General features: G+C 35.7%; 2 protein-coding genes across 3 annotated transcripts in view; both read left to right on the plus strand.

Moving 5' to 3' along the window:
- Positions 1–22,103, plus strand: part of LOC134816159 (uncharacterized) — a 99,269-nt gene that overhangs the window by 60,167 nt on the left and 16,999 nt on the right. The window lies entirely within an intron of this gene.
- Positions 1,482–20,429, plus strand: LOC134815294 (uncharacterized). Its single transcript, XM_063823808.1, has 18 exons — positions 1,482–1,560; positions 10,110–10,266; positions 10,573–10,682; positions 11,201–11,312; positions 11,575–11,720; positions 12,552–12,676; positions 12,899–13,068; positions 13,213–13,377; positions 13,999–14,251; positions 14,399–14,434; positions 14,944–15,128; positions 15,316–15,507; positions 15,733–15,834; positions 15,946–16,053; positions 16,387–16,517; positions 17,338–17,595; positions 17,946–18,017; positions 19,565–20,429. Exons 2-18 carry the CDS (start codon positions 10,198–10,200, stop codon positions 19,695–19,697), a joined length of 2,367 nt encoding a protein of 788 aa, XP_063679878.1. The 5' UTR covers positions 1,482–1,560; positions 10,110–10,197; the 3' UTR covers positions 19,698–20,429.

Consider the following 22,103-nt stretch of genomic DNA (forward strand, 5'->3'; position numbering starts at 1 on the left):
TTAAAAACTATTTTGAACGATTTAAGTGACAGAAAATTTAGACTTGTAAATACAGCATACAGACGATTTATACCATTTAAGACTTTTTGCAACAAATACTAATACTAATAGAAAAGCATGGAGAGAGTTAAGCATGATTTAGTTTATTCTGTGTTTATTTTTCTCTTGGTGACTTATCAGGTCATCAATATGTTCTTTATGTTCTACAACCTACCAGGACGCGCGCCGAGTTGGACTTACTTGGGGACCTCAGGCTATTATGTTCATAAATCATAAATATAGAACATGAACAGAGATTCAGCGGAATGACAGGCTGAGCGCGGCCCGGTAAAGTTGGACTCGTATATTGTATATGGAACAAATATTTTACGAGTATCACCCGTTAATTAGAAATTAGAAAGATCATTACAAAATTACTTGTAGCGCGATGCACTACTGGGTCGCGCGCGCATCAAATAATGCTTCTCGCAACCACGTATGCAGATCGGCGAGATGCGAAGGATTGACATCGTGAATCAAATGACAAGTGAATGCTTGTAGGTTTACAACCTACTAGGACGCGCGCCGAGTTGGACAATGTATGGAACAGATATTTTACGAGTATCACCTGTTAAGTGAATGCTAGTCACGTGCGCTCTAACAGCCAATGAGCATTCGTACTTTTTTTCAGAGCGATGGAGGTCGTAATTCACTCAGCCCGAATAAAGATTCGGCGAAATGACAGGCTGAGGCCTGAGCGCCGACCAATAACCTCAGCCATGTGATACATCGGGTTTTTTGTGATTGGGTAGAGATATCATGTATGGTTCTAATCAAAAGCTGCTTTTGACTTTGTTGTAGAATGCAAGCTTTTTGTTTTCAAGTCGAGCTTTTTCGAAATATTGTCAAATTGTTATCAGTTATTATTCTAGAAGGTAAAAAGAAAATGTTGATTACGTAATCGCAACGACAAACAATCCCTCCCCTCGGCCGATCCCCGCAATCAACCGTAAGCATTTGGAAAATGGAAACCCCCTCGGCTGATTACTTGATTCACGATGTCAATCCTTCGCAGCTCGGTGAGGCACAGTGGTGCATCTTGCCGATCTACCGAAGTGGTTGCGAGAAGAATTATTTGATGCGCGGCGTGACCCAGTAGTGCATCGCGCTACAAAACTCTGTCATATTGACCAACTGCTTAAATCGCAGTCACACACTAATTTTCCCGGCGCTACTAATTCACTCGCCATCAATTTCACAAAAAGAGCCATATTTGAATTTCGCATTGGATAAGCGTCTAAGTAAACCGCGTGGCGCGTGTCTGCGATAAATCTTTTCTTGTCAAATCGATATCTTCTCTTATTCGATACAAATTTTAACTAGTGATTTTCTGATACTCCACGAACATCTATGACTGTTGCTTCTGTTCCCGAAAGGTTGAGTTAAGCTTTCAATCCTTTGTTTATTTTTTTGTTCAATTTGTAAGGTTAAAACTCTTTCAGGTCCGATTTCCGAATAGTCTGGTGTCCAAAAGAACTCCAATTGTTCAAGGAGTTAAATTTATTCGGTGTGGGAAAACAGGTCAGTGCTAATTGCTGATCACCTGTCATTTGATTTGTCATGTCATAAAGTCATACGCTTCTTTTCCTTTTTGCATGGTTTTAATGCCAGCTTGATTACAATTGTCATCTGTCATCTGTCATTTGATTTTTCATTAAGTCATACGCTTCTTTCACTTTATCTATAGTTTTAATGCCAGCTGTAATACATATATCCAAGCAAGCAAAATTAATGATTTATAAACTTTTCTTTGTGGCACTTTTCGATGCATGGTACTGTTCATCTCGTTTGCAAGTATTATATGTGTATGTTTGTAGTGGTTTTAATGTCAGAAGAACACATATAATATTAACCTTGAAAGCTTGAAGCAAGCAAGATTATTCATTTTTCATTTTGGAGGCTACTATTTAATTAATTGGCCCCTTAAATGGGGACAATTAGATTTAAATATCATTAAGTAATCAGTACATCTAGTATTCTAGTTCCTTTTATTAAACAATTCAATAATTTCCAGTAGATAGGGACAATTAGATTAAAAGATCATTAAGTAATCAGTACATCTAGTTCCTTCTATTTAATAGTTTAATGATTTCTACTAGATAGGGACAATTAGATTTAGAGATCATTATAAGTAATCAGTTATACATCTATACTAGTTCCTTTTATTTTAAAATTCAATAATTTCCAGTAGATGGGGACAATTATGTATTTTAGAGATCATTGAGTAATCAGTACATCTAGTTCCTTTTAGTTAACAATTCAATAATTTCCAGTAGATGGGGACAATTAGATTTAGAGATCATTAAGTAATCAGTACATCTAGTTCCTTCTATTTAATAGTTAAATGATTTCCAGTAGATGGGGACAACTAGATTTAGAGATCATTAAGTAATCAGTACATCTAGTTCCTTCTATTTAATAATTTAATGATTTCCAGTAGATGGGGACAATTAGATTTAGAGATCATTAAGTTATCAGTACATCTAGTTCTTTCTATTTAATAGTTTAATTAATGATTTCTCATTTCCAGTAGAATAAAACAAATATTCAGAATAAAACAAATATTAAATATTCTAATCTCTTTATTCAACAATATAAAATCATTATAGAACCTAATTTGTGGCTTGATCGTTATGTTAGGGCTATTCTGTTAGCTGATGCTGACAGGCACCACATGGGGCAGAGACTTAGGACCATTACGCTGGAGGCTTACAATGACCCTTTTTGAACCCCATGGCAGTGCTAGTTTTATTATGGTACAAATTGTAAATCGAAGTTATGAAAACGATCAAGTCACTCCTGTTTTACACTATCAACAGCTACTTAAAAAAATCTAGATTGTACAACTCACTTTGAAGATTAAACTGTTAAGTAATGAGTGATTGAGCTCATTAAACATTTTAGTAGCGGAGACATGCGGATCAGCTTCTTGAGGTTCTAATAGTTCATTCAGACAAGAAGTTTTACTTTTTCAAATTTAGTCGTTCAAGCTGCACCTGAGTTCAGATAGGGACAATTCGATTTAAAGATCAGGGACAATTTGATTTAGAGATCATTAAGTAATCAGTACATCTAGTTCCTTCTATTTGATAATTTAATGATTTCCAGTAGATGGGGACAATTAGATTTAGAGATCATTAAGTTATCAGTACATCTAGTTCCTTTTATTTAACAATTCAATAATTTCCAGTAGATGGGGACAATTAGATTAAAATATCATTTAGTAATCAGTACATCTAGTTCCTTCTAATTAATAGTTTAATGATTTCCAGTAGATGGGGACAATTAGATTTAGAGATCAGTACATCTAGTTCCTTCTATTTAATAGTTTAATGATTTTTACTAGATAGAGACAATTAGATTTAGAGATCATTATAAGTAATCAGTACATCTATAAGTTCCTTTTATTTAAAAATTCAATAATTTCCAGTAGATGGGGACAATTATATTTAGAGATCATTGAGTAATCAGTACATCTAGTTCCTTCTATTTCATAATTTAATGATTTCCAGTAGATGGGGACAATTAGATTTAAAGATCATTAAGCAATCAGTACATCTAGTTCCTTCTATTTAACAATTCAATAATTTCCAGTAGATGGGGAAAAATAAGATTAGAGATCATTAAGTAATCAGTACATCTAGTTCCTTCTTTTTAATAATTTCCAGTAGATAGGGACAATTAGATTTAAAGATCATTAAGTAATCAGTACATCTAGTTCCTTCTTTTTAATAATTTCCAGTAGATAGGGACAATTAGATTTAAAGATCATTAAGTAATCACTTTTTAATGGTTTAATGATTTCCAGTAGATGGGGACAATTATATTTAAAGATCATTGAGTATAAGCAATCAGTACATCTAGTTCCTTCTATTTAACAATTCAATAATTTCCAGTAGATGGGGAAAATAAGATTAGAGATCATTAAGTAATCAGTACATCTAGTTCCTTCTATTTAATAGTTTAATAATTTCCAGTAGATGGGGACAATTATATTTAAAGATCATTGAGTATAAGCAATCAGTACATCTAGTTCCTTCTATTTAACAATTCAATAATTTCCAGTAGATGGGGAAAATAAGATTAGAGATCATTAAGTAATCAGTACATCTAGTTCCTTCTATTTAATAGTTTAATAATTTCCAGTAGATGGGGACAATTAGATTTAAAGATCATTAAGTAATCAGTACATCTAGTTCCTTCTATTTAACAATTCAATAATTTCCAGTAGATGGGGACAATAAGATTTAAAGATCATTAAGTAATCAGTACATCTAGTTCCTTCTATTTAACAATTCAATAATTTCCAGTAGATAGGGACAATTAGATTTAAAGATCATCAAGTAATCACTTTTTAATAGTTTAATGATTTCCAGTAGATGGGGACAATTAGATTTAGAGATCATTGAGTATAAGTAATCAGTACATCTAGTTCTTTCTATTTAATAATTTAATAATTTCCAGTAGATAGGGACAATTAGATTTAAAGATCATTAAGTAATCAGTACATCTAGTTCCTTCTTTTTAATAATTTCCAGTAGATAGGGACAATTAGATTTAAGGGGGGGGGCCAATGGGTATTTTTTTGTGAAACTTGATTTCGAGATAGCAGTTGACCAACAAACTAGGACCAGTGACCGAACTTTTGAGGGGGTCCCGGACCCCAACCGCCAAACGGTGCGCGCAGGGCAGCCACGCCCATATTTGGTCCAAATTAGGCCCAATTTAGCCAAATACCCTGTACATGCCCCAAACCCAGGTTTATGGTGCTCTACTTGTAGCTAGTGGTCTCCTGAACTCGTACATGAAATTTCATCAAGATTGGACAAAAAATGACTGAGTTATGAGCCAAAAACCATATGCCCATATTTGGGCATACGCACCAAATTTGGTAGATTTCGTCCCATAAATTGGTCAAATATCAATATTTTTGAATGAAACTTACTTTATATGAAAGGTAAGCCTAAACTACATATTCTCTGTAATTTATAGCTTTATATCTGTTTAAATGTGGATACTAAGGCGAAAAAACCACAAAAAATGAACTAAATTGCCCATATCTCGGTTCGCGATATTCGCGGAATTGATCTCACCAAAATTGTAACAACTCAATCAGTTTTCAAAATTTTTGCATGAAATTTTTGGAATCGACTCGAAATCGCATTTCGACCTTATTTTAAGAACGGATTTTTGATTTAGGCCTCAAAAAAAATTTGGCGGCCAAATTCCAAAATTATATTACAGAAATTCAGAATTTGGCCGCCAAATTTTTTTTGAGGCCTAAATCAAAAATCCGTTCTTAAAATAAGGTCGAAATGCGATTTCGAGTCGATTTCAAAAATTTCATGCAAAAATTTTGAAAACTGATTGAGTTGTTACAATTTTGGTGAGATCAATTCCGCGAATATCGCGAACCGAGATATGGGCAATTTAGTTCATTTTTTGTGGTTTTTTCGCCTTAGTATCCACATTTAAACAGATATAAAGCTATAACTTACAGAGAATATGTAGTTTAGGCTTACCTTTCATATAAAGTAAGTCTCATCCAAAAATATTGATATTTGACCAATTTATGGGACGAAATCTACCAAATTTGGTGCGTATGCCCAAATATGGGCATATGGTTTTTGGCTCATAACTCAGTCATTTTTTGTCCAATCTTGATGAAATTTCATATACGAGTTCAGGAGACCACTAGCTACAAGTAGAGCACCATAAACCTGGGTTTTGGGCATGTTCAGGGTATTTGGCTAAATTGGGCCTAATTTGGACCAAATATGGGCGTGGCTGCCCTGCGCGCACCGTTTGGCGGTTGGGGTCCGGGACCCCCTCAAAAGTTCGGTCACTGGTCCTAGTTTGTTGGTCAACTACTATCTCGAAATCAAGTTTCACAAAAAAATACCCATTGACCCCCCCCCCCCTTAAAGATCATTAAGTAATCACTTTTTAATGGTTTAATGATTTCCAGTAGATGGGGACAATTATATTTAAAGATCATTGAGTATAAGCAATCAGTACATCTAGTTCCTTCTATTTAACAATTCAATAATTTCCAGTAGATGGGGAAAATAAGATTAGAGATCATTAAGTAATCAGTACATCTAGTTCCTTCTATTTAATAGTTTAATAATTTCCAGTAGATGGGGACAATTAGATTTAAAGATCATTAAGTAATCAGTACATCTAGTTCCTTCTATTTAACAATTCAATAATTTCCAGTAGATGGGGACAATAAGATTTAAAGATCATTAAGTAATCAGTACATCTAGTTCCTTCTATTTAACAATTCAATAATTTCCAGTAGATGGGGACAATAAGATTTAAAGATCATTAAGTAATCAGTACATTTAGTTCCTTCTATTTAATAATTTAATAATTTCCAGTAGATAGGGACAATTAGATTTAAAGATCATCAAGTAATCACTTTTTAATAGTTTAATGATTTCCAGTAGATGGGGACAATTAGATTTAAAGATCATTAAGTAATCAGAACATCTAGTTCCTTCTATTTAATAATTTCCAGTAGATAGGGACAATTAGATTTAAAGATCATTAAGTAATCACTTTTTAATAGTTTAATGATTTCCAGTAGATGGGGACAATTAGATTTAAAGATCATTAAGTTATCAGTACATCTAGTTCCTTCTATTTAATAGTTTAATGATCTCCAGTAGATGGGGACAATTAGATTTAAAGATCATTAAGTAATCACTACATCTAGTTCTTTCCATTTAATAATTTAATGATTTCCTGTAGATGGGGACAATTAGATTTAAATATCATTAAGTAATCAGTACATCTAGTATTCTAGTTCCTTTTATTTAACAATTCAATAATTTCCAGTAGATAGGGACAATTAGATTAAAAGATCATTAAGTAATCAGTACATCTAGTTCCTTCTTTTTAATAATTTCCAGTAGATGGGGACAATTAGATTTAAAGATCATTAAGTAATCACTTTTTAATAGTTTAATGATTTCCAGTAGATGGGGACAATTAGATTTAGAGATCATTAAGTTATCAGTACATCTAGTTCCTTTTATTTAACAATTCAATAATTTCCAGTAGATGGGGACAATTAGATTTAAAGATCATTAAGTAATCACTTTTTAATAGTTTAATGATTTCCAGTAGATGGGGACAATTAGATTTAGAGATCATTGAGTATAAGTAATCAGTACATCTAGTTCTTTCTATTTAATAATTTAATAATTTCCAGTAGATAGGGACAATTAGATTTAAAGATCATTAAGTAATCAGTACATCTAGTTCCTTCTTTTTAATAATTTCCAGTAGATAGGGACAATTAGATTTAAAGATCATTAAGTAATCACTTTTTAATGGTTTAATGATTTCCAGTAGATGGGGACAATTATATTTAAAGATCATTGAGTATAAGCAATCAGTACATCTAGTTCCTTCTATTTAACAATTCAATAATTTCCAGTAGATGGGGAAAATAAGATTAGAGATCATTAAGTAATCAGTACATCTAGTTCCTTCTATTTAATAGTTTAATAATTTCCAGTAGATGGGGACAATTAGATTTAAAGATCATTAAGTAATCAGTACATCTAGTTCCTTCTATTTAACAATTCAATAATTTCCAGTAGATGGGGACAATAAGATTTAAAGATCATTAAGTAATCAGTACATCTAGTTCCTTCTATTTAACAATTCAATAATTTCCAGTAGATGGGGACAATAAGATTTAAAGATCATTAAGTAATCAGTACATTTAGTTCCTTCTATTTAATAATTTAATAATTTCCAGTAGATAGGGACAATTAGATTTAAAGATCATCAAGTAATCACTTTTTAATAGTTTAATGATTTCCAGTAGATGGGGACAATTAGATTTAAAGATCATTAAGTAATCAGAACATCTAGTTCCTTCTATTTAATAATTTCCAGTAGATAGGGACAATTAGATTTAAAGATCATTAAGTAATCACTTTTTAATAGTTTAATGATTTCCAGTAGATGGGGACAATTAGATTAAAAGATCATTAAGTTATCAGTACATCTAGTTCCTTCTATTTAATAGTTTAATGATCTCCAGTAGATGGGGACAATTAGATTTAAAGATCATTAAGTAATCACTACATCTAGTTCTTTCCATTTAATAATTTAATGATTTCCTGTAGATGGGGACAATTAGATTTAAATATCATTAAGTAATCAGTACATCTAGTATTCTAGTTCCTTTTATTTAACAATTCAATAATTTCCAGTAGATAGGGACAATTAGATTAAAAGATCATTAAGTAATCAGTACATCTAGTTCCTTCTTTTTAATAATTTCCAGTAGATGGGGACAATTAGATTTAAAGATCATTAAGTAATCACTTTTTAATAGTTTAATGATTTCCAGTAGATGGGGACAATTAGATTTAGAGATCATTAAGTTATCAGTACATCTAGTTCCTTTTATTTAACAATTCAATAATTTCCAGTAGATGGGGACAATTAGATTTAAAGATCATTAAGTAATCACTTTTTAATAGTTTAATGATTTCCAGTAGATGGGGACAATTAGATTTAGAGATCATTAAGTTATCAGTACATCTAGTTCCTTTTATTTAACAATTCAATAATTTCCAGTAGATGGGGACAATTAGATTTAAATATCATTAAGTAATCAGTACATCTAGTATTCTAGTTCCTTTTATTTAACAATTCAATAATTTCCAGTAGATAGGGACAATTAGATTTAAAGATCATTAAGTAATCACTTTTTAATAGTTTAATGATTTCTAGTAGATGGGGACAATTAGATTTAGAAATCATTGAGTATAAGTAATCAGTACATCTAGTTCTTTCTATTTAATGATTTAATAATTTCCAGTAGATAGGGACAATTAGATTTAAAGATCATTAAGTAATCAGTACATCTAGTTCCTTCTATTTAATAATTTCCAGTAGATAGGGACAATTAGATTTAAAGATCATTAAGAAATCAGTACATATAGTTCCTTCTATTTAATAATTTCCAGTAGATAGGGACAATTAGATTTAAAGATCATTAAGAAATCAGTACATCTAGTTCCTTCTATTTAATAATTTCCAGTAGATAAAGACAATTAGATTTAAAGATCATTAAGTAATCACTACATCTAGTTCTTTCTATTTAATAATTTAATGATTTCCTGTAGATGGGGACAATTCGATTCAGAGTTGCTTCTATTTAAAAATTGAATAATTTCTTGTAGATTATATATAGGGACAGTTATAGATTAAGTAATCAGTACATCTAGTTCCTTCTATTTAACAATTTGATATTGTAAAATTTGTATTGCAGTATGATCTGTATTAGTTACTTATTGTATGTGTTGTACAATGTACATTGTACAATATATTCCTGTTTTTCAGAATATATATTGTATGATATTTAGGTCGATTAATTCAGTATCGCTCTATAACATTGCAGTTGAGTTGAGTCACCTTATAATTTAGTATACGATTTTGGAGTTCCGTTTCTGAGTTTGTTTTATTTCAGCTGTTATAAGCGAACCTAATATTTATGTGAGCCAGTTAATACTTCTATTTTAATGTGATTTAATCCACTGTGTACTTACTACTAATGTATCAACAACAACAAAAAGCTAGCCTTTAAACCCACTTAAATTTCACTTCTAAACTGTGTCCATCTCTCATACGTTCCATATGTTTGGTGTATACTTTTATGAATGTGTAATATGGGATACCATTATACCTTCTCAACATTGAATCTTATAAATTAATATTAATTTTCTTTGGCGTGTGTTTCTTTAATAGTTCAGACAAATGTATTGGTATCAGTATTTATATCAGTACTGTTGAAGGTTAACAGTATATATTTACATTATGAGTCATAATTTATGACCATTGTCAGTAACACGTCTATCCATTAAATGGTGTCAAGAAACAAAAATGAATGTGGTTCCTGCTATTTGTTGATTAAGCCAATATATTTATTATAGCTGCTGGAAGGTAAAAGCTTGGACCGAAATGCTGAATATAATTAATCTTGTAGTAGCTGTGTCCTTGCGATTTAACATACTTATTACTTATGCTAACATTTTTCTCAGCTTGAGGTGGCTACTCGATGAGGGCTTTCGAGAAGTGAAAGATGGTGCACTACAGTATCAGATAAAGAAACATGACCAGAAGGAAAGAATGTTCACATACATTAAGCAGAAAATAGAAACGTTCACTGAAACCGCTTTTTATGTCAAAGGAAGTGGGGTATGTTTTCTATTTTATCTCGAACAAGTTGTATCTTCGTACAATAAAATATATGTTTATATTCTTATGGGAATGGACAGTTTTGTATGGTTCACCTTTTTTCAGTACTATCTATTCATGAAATGGAACATGATACTGATTTCAAAACTTATGGACTGTATCTGTATATTTATATAAGTAACTCGAAGCCAGGGAGTAAGATTTATTCACACTGCTACAATCTACATGAAAACATAAAAACATAATTACATAATACATGACAACATAATAGATTTCGATTACGTACTAAACTGTGGCTTTTTTCAGGCCAGAACCTCCAAACCAAAAACTTATACAAAATGTATAAAAAGGTCGGGAGTTACAGCTGCCACATGGGAGCACAAAGGTCGGTATTTTCGGATCAGAGAACGAAAAAGGTAAGCAACTATTGTTCAAACATTAACGATTACGCTATGTAGTTAAAACAATAAATGATAGTTAAAACAATTAATTGTTTTTAGTTTTGTCTGTTCAACAACATAGATTTAAATATTGCTGGTTTTTAATACAGACTTAAAGCCGTCTATCAAGGTAACACGACTCCTGTCCGACAGCGACATCTGTCCGACAGCGACATCTGTCCGAATCAGGGTACCAGAAAAAAACGACATCTGTCCGAAATTGTGACCTGATTTCAATACGACACATTTGCAATTAGAGACATGATCTAAACTGTTACTTGCTAAATTGTCGCCAAAAACGACTCCTGTCCGACAGCGACATCTGTCCGAAATCCCAAATTCAGCTGTCGGACAGATGTCGCTGTCGGACAGATGTCGCCCAATCGTCTATCAAATACTTCACTTCATCAAATTGATATGTATCTATACTGATACATTGCAACTTTTTTAGGTCAAGAATCAAGATATTCATATTTCTATTTTCCAATAAATAGGTTCAATTGCCGGGCTGATGAAAGAATAACAAGACAGCCCCGTGTTAAAGTGTGTCGGGGGTCGGATTTACCCAACAAGACCATAAAGACTGGTTGTCAAGCCTACATCCAAGTGAGTTTTTCCAAAACCGTGTCCAAGTATCTTGTTGAAACCAGATAGCCAGTGATATGTTTTGATTTTTAGATCTGCTGTTTTTCATTTGTCATGCTGTATATTGTTCTTTTGGAGACTGCAAAACTAACTCCCAGGACCTAGTTTGTCTGGTCTATGTTTTCTAAATATTTCTACTTATTCTTGAATAATCAAGCACGTCCTTAAATGTATATAAAGTTTAATACATGAAATGCGTATACATAGAATAAACTCTTCCCAGTGCTATGTGTTCGATGTTCTTGATGTGAAGTACAACTCTTACACCCAATCGGAGTTGAAAGATGTGGGACTTGACTGTTTGGCTCTAAATGCCGATGAAATGTTTGGAATCTTTTTCAGCTTCCACCACGAAACCCACGAAAATTGGTAAGCCCCCTCCCTCCCCCCCTCCCTCCCTCCCTCCCTTTCATCCTCCCTCACACCCTCCCTCCCTCCCTCCCTCCCTCCCTCCCTCCCTCCCTCCCTCCCTCCCTCCCTCCCTCCCTCCCTCCCTCCCTCCCTCCCTCCCTCCCTCCCTCCCTCCCTCCCTCCCTCCCTCCCTCCCTCCCTCCCTCCCTCCCTCCCTCCCTCCCTCCCTCCCTCCCTCCCTCCCTCCCTCCCTCCCTCCCTCCCTCCCTCCCTCCCTCCCTCCCTCCCTCCCTCCCTCCCTCCCTCCCTCCCTCCCTCCCTCCCTCCCTCCCTCCCTCCCTCCCTCCCTCCCTCCCTCCCTCCCTCCCTCCCTCCCTCCCTCCCTCCCTCCCTCCCTCCCTCCCTCCCTCCCTCCCTCCCTTTCATCCTCCCTCCCTCTCCTCCCTCACATCCTCCCTCCCTCCCTTTCATCCTCCCTCCCTCCCTCCCTCCTCCCTCCCTCCCTCCCTCCTCCCTCCCTCCCTCCCTCCCTCCCTCCCTCCCTCCCTCCCTCCCTCCCTCCCTCCCTCCTCCCTCCCTCCCTCCCTCCCTCCCTCCCTCCCTTTCATCCTCCCTCCCTCCCTCCCTTTCATCCTCCCTCACACCCTCCCTCCCTCCCTCCCTCCCTCCCTCCCTCCTCCCTCCCTCCCTCCCTCCCTCCTCCCTCCCTCCCTCCCTCCCTCCCTCCCTCCCTTTCATCCTCCCTCACATCCTCCCTCCCTCCCTTTCATCCTCCCTCACATCCTCCCTTCTTCCCTCCCTCCCTCCCTCCTTCCCTCCCTCCCTCCCTCAAAAATAAAACTATTTCAGTGGCCATCTTCAGAGACCGACATTCAATCCGAAAGTTGTGGACATACTAAAAACGAATGTCGACAAATGTTGCAACTTTTGGCGGTTGAGGACAATATTTGTGAACGAGATCACAACATACTTGGGTAAGCCATCTTTAAAGTTGGAATTTCTTTCTTAGCTTCGATCAGTATTTAACCATCAAGAAATAGTTTTACACTTTTAGGGAAAGTTAGTGTTTAAAAGCTTTTCTAATTAATTGCGAATTAGGTTACACTCCCGTATTCCCATTTTATTCTGCGAAACACGCAATTGTGTATTGGTTTAACCCTTCAGTTACTGGTTGTGAATATATACAAATATTTCAGAGTCTATGCGATACCCTGTGAACATGGACAACCGTCTGTGGTTCCCAACAGTAACCGACATAAGAAATATCGTAACGGTAAAAGGTCTAGAAAAAGATAGACTCGAGGCCATTATCGAAGAACTACGTCATGAAGGAAACTCGGTCCACTACGTCGATGAGCCGGACAAGGTTATTTAAATTTTTGATGAAGTCTCCTTGAAATTGTTGCCATGTATTGTATTCAGTGTAAATAAATATAAAATACTTTAATATTTTAGGATGGTTTTCAATTTTTGTAGTGATTGATGTGTAAATTTGTAAACATTCTTTAAGGAAAATCCTCGGAACTCGAAGATGCTTTTGGTCTACCAGAACCAGACGCAAAAGGATATACTTAAACAGTTTGGTACCGTCTTGTTTATGGACAGCACGCACAAGACAAATCATTACAACTTGCCACTGTTTTTGCTCGCCTGTAGAACACCCCAAGGATACCAGGTTATAATTGTGACTTTTTTAGTTGGTTTTTATAAGCAAGAGTCTGATTCACAGTATATGTCTTTTTTGTTTCGGTTAGAAATAGAATGATCAATGATAAAAGTTAATTATCAATTTAAACGTAATATTTGAAGGTGGCCCAAAAATAACTACCCACACGGTTCCTGTCCTATGAGCAGATTCTAACCAATTAGACCATTGATTGAGTGAAGAAATCACAGATTAAGTGCCGAGATCATGTATCCGCCAGATCTTAAAATGGTCATAACCCGGTTTAGTTGTAAACAACCAACTATTATTTTGGGGAAGCACTTCAATTATCAAACCACATGTGTCTGGAGTTCCTAACTCAAAACGTTCTCACTTTGTGGTGACAAAAGAGAAAAAGAGGGAGTGGTACGCCACTCCCTCTGTAATTGATGAAATTTTACGAATATTTCAGGAAATCTAAGTTTGACCCATATCTATACTCTCTGAAATTTGCAAGCACTTCTAATGCCAATTATGTGAGTTATTTAAGGGTTGCGTGTGGGTTGCTAATTTTGGGCCAGCCTGAAGTATTACCTATATATATAATATATATAGGTATAATTATCATGATTAATTTTACCCTGGCCTCAGGTTGTCGCTTTTTTCATAACGTGTTCTGAACACCCGAACGGTGAGGAGATCATAGCAGAAGCCCTGTCGGTCATAAAGGGGTGGAATCCGGGAATGTCCCCTACATACTGTATGACCGACCAAGACATTGCGGAGATCAACGCCATGAGGGCAATCTTTCAAGGAATTCGTCCCTTTTGGTGCGACTTCCATGTTAAACAGGCTTGGGACAAAAGAATTAAGTGCATCTTCAAGCTAAAAGACCTCGAAAAGAGTTAGTTTCCTACCACATTGATTTTCATTTAGGAAGTTTTGCAATTTATACGATTTATAACATGATATTTGATATTGCATTTAAGTGTTTATTGTGTGTTTTGGTACATAGAATTGTCATTCAAGTTAATTGTCATACTTTCTGCAGACGTTCCCCTGCACAGAGAATACGACAATGACAGAGGTATATGTTTTGATTTTGTTAGCATACGTGGGCAGGTTTCCATTTTGTTATCAGCGCTCACGATCGCTTAGTTAGCGCTTTTTAAAAAAAGCCGTTTTTAATCGATTATAAGCGGTTAAAAAAATCGCTTATAGTCGACTATAATTGATGTAGTAATTCAAAAAAGCGCTTTTGTTTCCAGTAGGATTGGCTATTACAAGTGGTGGAAAAGCGGTCGGCCAGATAAGCGATTCGTAGTCGTTTTTTTGAACCATTTATAAGCAATTATAAGCGCTTATAGTTAAAGCTATAAGTTGGTTGCAATTTAGCTGATTATAAAGCGCTAAATAAGCGATTATCAGCGCTGATAACAAAATTTCATTTGAGGAAACCTGCCCATATGTGTGCACTATGTTTTCTATGTTTTAATGATTTCAGCTAAATTACATTGTTTCCTCAAACCTGGATCATATATATTAGAGGCATTTGGACAGATCCACGGCTATATCTAACTTAAGTTTTATTTTCAGCGAAAGTTGAAGCGTTCGAATGCATGCTGTATTTAATGTACGCAGAGACCCCCAACATCCACCTTCCCGACACTCGAATCGACCAATATTTCGAGGAAAGATTATGGAAGGTGATGACCAGTGACCTCTGTCTACGTAATCCCACATTTAGTAGCTATGTCCTCTATTACGCAGATCGCAGAGAAGTAAGATTTTTTGTGAAATTCTTAATTCTTTCGTTGGCATCATACATTTTGAGTTTGTTAAAACTCGAATTGAATGACGAAATGAATGACGGCTGTACCGGGTACCCAGAACAAAAAAGAGGCTTGAATGTTGACAAGCAGATGTTCAATAACCTTAAAATATCTCTTTATAAATATATCTTCTCAGTATTGGGCTATGCCGTACAGAAATCTGGAAGCTCTTGCTGGGGTCAGAACAAACAATGGAATAGAGTCGCTTAACAATGTTTTGAAACACAGAGTGTTTAATGGCGTATCCGCCCATCGTTCCCTTCCTCAGCTGCTAGCCTCTCTGGTTTTTGACTTTATCCCAAACAGGCTGCAGACGTATAGACACAAGGTAAAATTTTAATAAACATAATGCTTACCAATGAGAATATGAGCAAACAATATCGATCGTCGAATTATAAACATATTTGATTTTCGGTTTTATTTCTTCGCTAGTTGTTTTATAGAATCAGTTCGCATGCATAAACCCATGAGCGCAAAGTTAGCCCAATAAGCCCATAGACAATAGTCATGTAGATATCAAGTTACAAAATTACAAAATAAAATTATTCATCAGATGATATCAGACTCCGTGAGTTATAAGAGGATCGTTTCACAGAACCATGTGTTACCATCATTCTTTAATGGTATCCCGTCTAAGAATCTCATCTTGGTGAAGGTTTATATTTATAATGTACAGCTTCTTTGTTTTCGGATATTTGACATTTTTCAACCCAAATGTATGTCACTACAAAGTTATTGTTCAGGATATGAACTTTGTAATTTTCAGGAAAGTTATTTTCGATCCTTCGAAAAAACTAAAGACGACATCAGGAAACTGGGTGACCAATATGTTGTCAGGACAAAGGATTCTGAAGGAAATCCCTTCGCGTACAAGGTAATTAATACTTAATAGACTAGGATTTGTTGCAACTTGTCTCCAATAATCTGATTTAGTCGTTATTGAGTCTCGCACTTTGATTATCTTTCAAGCAATTTCTACTTTTTTCTGAATAGAATCATTGATGACAGTTTCTGATAAAAGTAACAGAAACTGTAATTATTGAGCCTATTCAGAAACATCCAGAAATTTACTGAATGATAGTTTCACCATTAGCTGACCAATAACTATTGCAGACCACAGTTTATGAAGTAATTTACCATGAGCTAACATCATGGTCAGATACTAGAATCCTTTCTAAATTCCTTTCTAAACTTGCAAAAATCTTAGGTATCTCTATCGGAAGAAGTCAGGTGTGACTGCATTAAATTCCGTGGCACACCGACGTTACCGTGCAAACATGTGCTAGCGATTTTGAGAATATATGAAATTGACTGGACGCAACTCCCGACCACATTCAGGTAAAACTTTTTTTTGTTTAACATGATTGGCCTCACGATAAAGTCAATAGGTTATTTCCTGTCGGCGAACCCATGAACCATTTCGATAACCTGGGCAACCTTGTCGAGTTCAAAGTTTGGCCTTGAATTTAAATTGAAGCTATCATGATCAAGGTTCCATGATCAGGGTGAAATATTGACTGAGGACGTCCGCCAAAAATCGCAGATTTTCAGATCACCCCCTCCCCTGTCCGGGTGTGTCCGAACAGGGGACACACTGTTCTGGATTTTCAGAAATCAACCCCCCCCCCCCCCCCCCCCCCCCCGTGTCCGTATTTCAGGATTTGTCCGAAATTCCAAAACCACCCCACCTCCCTGACTTCATAAGTAAATAGTCTGGCCCTGGGACATTGCTCTCGAATTCAATCGAGATCAAAATGTGATGGTTATAACAAGTGTGCCCGCATCCGTTTACTTCATTGTTGTATCTCTGAACTGTAGTAAAACTTAGCCTCGTATTTAAACCCTAATTTGTAAGCTTTAAACCGAAGTTTTAGAACTTGATTCGGAACAGCGAATGTAAAAATTTCCGGATATATTCAATATTGTTGGTTGCTTGCTGAAACGGCTGCTGATCATGCATCAATCTTAGTGAATTAATTTCATCAGACGTCAATATTATTCTTTAATTTGCTAAAAATTGTTAACAGAAAATATAAAACTATTTTTAAAACTGTTTCTTCTCACTAGCTCACTAGCAATTTGTAACTTAAAGTTTTGGCTATCAGCTGTCATCCTATAAATACAAATTATTGTTAAAAGTTTACCAAGATTTTTTCAGACTAAGTCCTCATCTCAGCGTCGACAGCACTCTAGGTAGAAACGTTTCTACTGAGTTACCTCAGCAAGTTTATTTTGGCCCCGACCGTGACCATCAGCTGCCGGATGAAGATGAGGGATCATGCACTAATGAACCAATCGAAGTAATCGATCAATCGTGTTCTAGTGAGGAGGTACCAGGCCCCAGTACTGCAGATAAGGATCTTGACTTTAACAAGTCATTTAGCATCTTAAGTGACCTCAAGACTCAAATGTTCAGGTAATATTATATATTATAATTAGCATAAGCTCTCTAAGGGAAGAATTTTATTCCTGATTCCTCCTCGATCATTCAAAATATTGGTTCACTTAACAAAAATGTAATTTGATTGAATTAATGAGTCATTAACATAGTATCACTACAAAGAATCCTTATTTTAACTTAATTTGCTTCTATAAAGATCAATGTCTCAGACATAGCCTCATGAATTGAACTCGATTTCAATCATTGTGCTCACAATCATTGCAACAAATGGTTATCAATCAATCGAACCAATCATTTGATAATCAACCGAATGGATCAAAACCACAATAATCAGATACGCAACACCTTTCAAAATATATCTACAGGATTCCTGCATCTAAAAGGGGAGAACTCCTCAAACTTATGGAAGACACTGTTAGAGACCAGCTTATACCCTCGTAAGTCTTTAAAATTTAACTACTTCCTTCTGAATTCAGATGTCATATTCTAGCATTAATAATACTCTTAAAAAATCTTGAGAAAAGGCCCTAAGGTGTGAAAGTAACCTAAATCGGTATATTTTTGGGCTGCCAGACTTTGGGGCCGGAGTGATATGATCCACCATATACGTCATCAAGTAATTAACATGCAAGCTTGAAGCTTGTGGCGTATAATTAGTGATGTGATCCATGGATTGAATATAATTGACCTAGAAATGGGCTAGATCTGGGGTAGAGTTCATATGAGTTGGGTATGTCGTGTAGAAAGAACAAAGGTCGTACAGAATACTGCTGGAAGGAGTCTTTCCAACAGCAAGCCGATCCAGATGATAGTCTGTTGCTCCTTAGAGCAACATCTTCAAACATCCTCTGAGCCAAATACAACAATGTTTAAAATTGCTAAACAAGTTTGAGTAATAAATTATGATCATGAATTAACCAGTAATCGACCGGAATTGGCAATTTTGAGCTATCCCGGTCCCGGTCCCGGTCAAGTCACATTTTTCATCCCGGTCCCGGTCCCGGTAAATTGATAATCTCTTTGAATCTCAGTCCCGGTCAAGTCACATTTTGTATCCCGGTCCCGGTCAGGCCTGAAATCATGTCCCGGTCACCTCCTGGTCAGAATCAAGCACCTGTTGACATCCTCTGAAACCGTTGAGGAACTTGGAGAAGGTAGGCATGACTGTTGATAGAATGCGATACTACTACCTTCTATCACCCAATATTTATAATACCTAGAACACTAGATCGGCTCACTCCCCTTGCATGCCTTTGACACGTACGTCTCACATCCCTTGATACGAGAACCCCCCCTTTAGCAAGAGCTCCCGTCCCTTATGTGATCTACGAGTCGAGCAGTCAGATCATGTTTACTTCTTAATGTACAGCTATGATTTACAGAATTGACATGTGAACTCTACCCCAGATCTAGCACATTTCTATGTCAATTAAATTCAATCCATGGATCACATCACTAATTATACGTCACTAATTGGTGACGTGATCTGACCCCTCTTTGGGGGCCGGATCAGTTTCCGGTCCCAAAGTCTCCCAGTGTATTTTTGGACGCTGATTTCGAATCACTTCCCGTAGGGTAAAAACGCTTCCCTGGAAATTGATAGGCAAAAACCTGTTTTGGTCACGTGACATTATAGTTAAACACGAATTCGAATGTTTAGGGCTCGGGTTATAGGTTTAGGTCTATAGTTAGGGTCACGGATATAGCTTCAGGGTTATGGTTAGGATTTGGATTAGGGTTAATGTGAATTTTGAAACCGTTTTGTTCGACTGCAAAACCATTAAAACCAAATTCACGTGATAATGTTAAGGCAAGCGAATGAGTGAGAATATAGTAACAAATAGTCACAATATTACCAACGCATGTAGTCACTCACTAGTCACAGCACACAATTATACTAATAAACTGGTATAAACGAAACCGGCATATCCAAAGATTTTAAATCAATCTATTGAATAAATTTAAATATATCAATTTCTTTCAGGGTTCGGAAGCTAGGAGAAAATGCCCAAATCCGCCGAGACGATTTTGCAGCCACTTTACCAAAGCCAACGAAGAAAAAGCGGAAACTATTTCCGAAATACACTGGTCAACACAGCGATAGTGATTTCGAGTAAAAATTTATGACCATTCTGCCTTTATAATTAATATTATATCCATGATGCACTGTTATATTGAGCACAAAAAATATCTTTAATTTTGAAACTTTAGGATTTGCGATTCCGCTTTTTCCTCGTTTGATTCGGTAAAGAGAACAGAGAAGACAGAGAATTAACATTTTGTTGTTTACTATCGGATACGTGTTTGGCGCTCAGAATTAAATTGACTATATAATTCGGCCGGTTTTGATGAGCGAGTTCATGCTTCTGCCACGTGTTTTATTTTGCAATCCAACTGCAATAGAGAAATCCTCACTGAATTAGGCACTTATAGTTGCACTAATATAATAATAATATGATGCGATGGATAATTTCATTTAGAGAAATTTAGAGATTTTTAGATATTTAGTGATATTAAAGTTGTCACATAGGAGTTCACCCACACTTGCCATGCACAGATTAAAAGTTTTAATAAAGCTATCTTATACTTAAATATCGATCATGGTCGGTATTATATAGGTTTGAGGAAAATCGTATAATTACAGAATCTGAAGTATCAAAATATAATGATTGATTAGTGGTTTTGGTCAGTTACTGTTAATTGCTCCCGATATTGTTAATTTCATTCAGACTCTTTGAGTTCTATTTAACAACTGCAGTTATTTTATCACTTTTATAAGGCGATCAGCGATATATTTTGTTAATGATTTTTTTTTGCCTTCATTTATTTTATCAACTGTAGCGTTTATATTAAAGATTACCGATCTTTACATCTTTACATGCTGTTATTATAATTCTAACAGCTCATTGACGAGTCGTCATAAAATTTTGTTTTGATTCTTCAAACATGCAGCTAGCTGGTACAAGAACCAGATAACATTCTTGCGACGTAATTAATATAATTAATTGACATAATAAAATAATAAAATATGTTACACTGTATTTAAGTATATGTAATTGTAATATGCAACCTGGTCCTTGTGCCGAAAATTCAATTAGCTAATTACCGGCCATGCGTTGCATAAATTCCATATTAGGGCCCATTTCGGTCACAAAGCGGAGCTTAAATTGAGTTTATTGCACGCGCGGTTGACAAATCATGTGAAAAAACTATCCTGTCACAAACAATGCGCGTTATAGAGGTGACCAATGAAATCACGGCATTAAAAACACGTGATAGCGCGCTGGCGAGTGAATTAGTAAAATCCAATTTTCCTTACCTACCACCTACACCCTTTTGATCACTGATTGGTCACTGGTGATCAAAATTTCAGTCTGAGTCAATATGGCGAAATTTCGGTCGAGGGGATAAAACGTCAAAAAAGCTATTTTCAAACATGATCTTCCAAAATCTCTTTTTCATAGTTAAATCCGTGCATTGCATATAATTGGGGATGATGATTAATCACTCTACACTCGACTGTCACGTGACTTTTTCAACACGTTCTCTAGCTGGTCCTGAACGACTTTTCGAAATCCTAACCCTCTAATCTGATCCCAACCCTAACCCTAACCCAATCTTTAACAAAAACATACACTGAAACCCTAACCCTAACGAGAAATTAGACTAACTTCCTTATATGGTCATATCACGTGATCGAGACAGTTTTTCGCCAATATCTCGTCAGGGGAGCATTTTAACCCTATGTCATGGGGGGTGATTCGGAATCAGCGTCCGAAAATACATCGATTGACATTGGTTTCAACTGTCGGGGGCCCTTTTTTAACAGTCTCGAAGATCGACTGTAGAGTGATTTAGCACGCTCGTATAATTGGTGCAGCAAATAATTTTTTTAATTTTGATGATTTTCCGCGTATCAAAGCTTTCTTCGGGAATAAAACTTTTAATACCTCAATCGTGTCTTTCACCTGTAGGCTGTATTATCCCCCGGCCGGGGGCAATTAGATTTAAATTGTTTATTGTTAATGGACTAGTCTGGCACTTCGTAGCACTTGCCTCGGGCCGCTTTCGAGAAAAAAGTGGCGCGCGCTATACTCCGAAAAAATTTAGAAAAGTAACATCTGTCAAAATTTAAACTGTCCAATTCTGTGTACATTTGTAAATTGTAAATGCTGATTTTAATTTTAATGGTAAATATATTTATAGTTAAGGTGCACAAATTTGGACTTCAAATTTTTATATTATCTTCACGATTACTGATTACTGATTACTTTACGCCACTGAATGAAACAAATACGTTTTATTTTTCATTCCTTTAATCATAAATAAATTAATAAGAGCTTAAACCACAAATTAGTTAAAACTTTATTTGGTAGTTAGTATTTTTATTATGGAAAGTGGCTGAATTTAGTATAGTTAGACAAGGTCAGTTTCTCTATTGTTAGTTAGGGCAAGAATTGCTGTTTATGGGTCAATCTGTGAACAAATTCGTAACAAAGGTTTGTCTACAGGAATGTGTTGTC

This window comes from Bolinopsis microptera, chromosome 5 (genome assembly GCF_026151205.1).
Source record: "Bolinopsis microptera isolate Bmic1 chromosome 5, MBARI_Bmic_1.0, whole genome shotgun sequence".
Taxonomy (NCBI): Eukaryota; Metazoa; Ctenophora; class Tentaculata; order Lobata; family Bolinopsidae; genus Bolinopsis; species Bolinopsis microptera.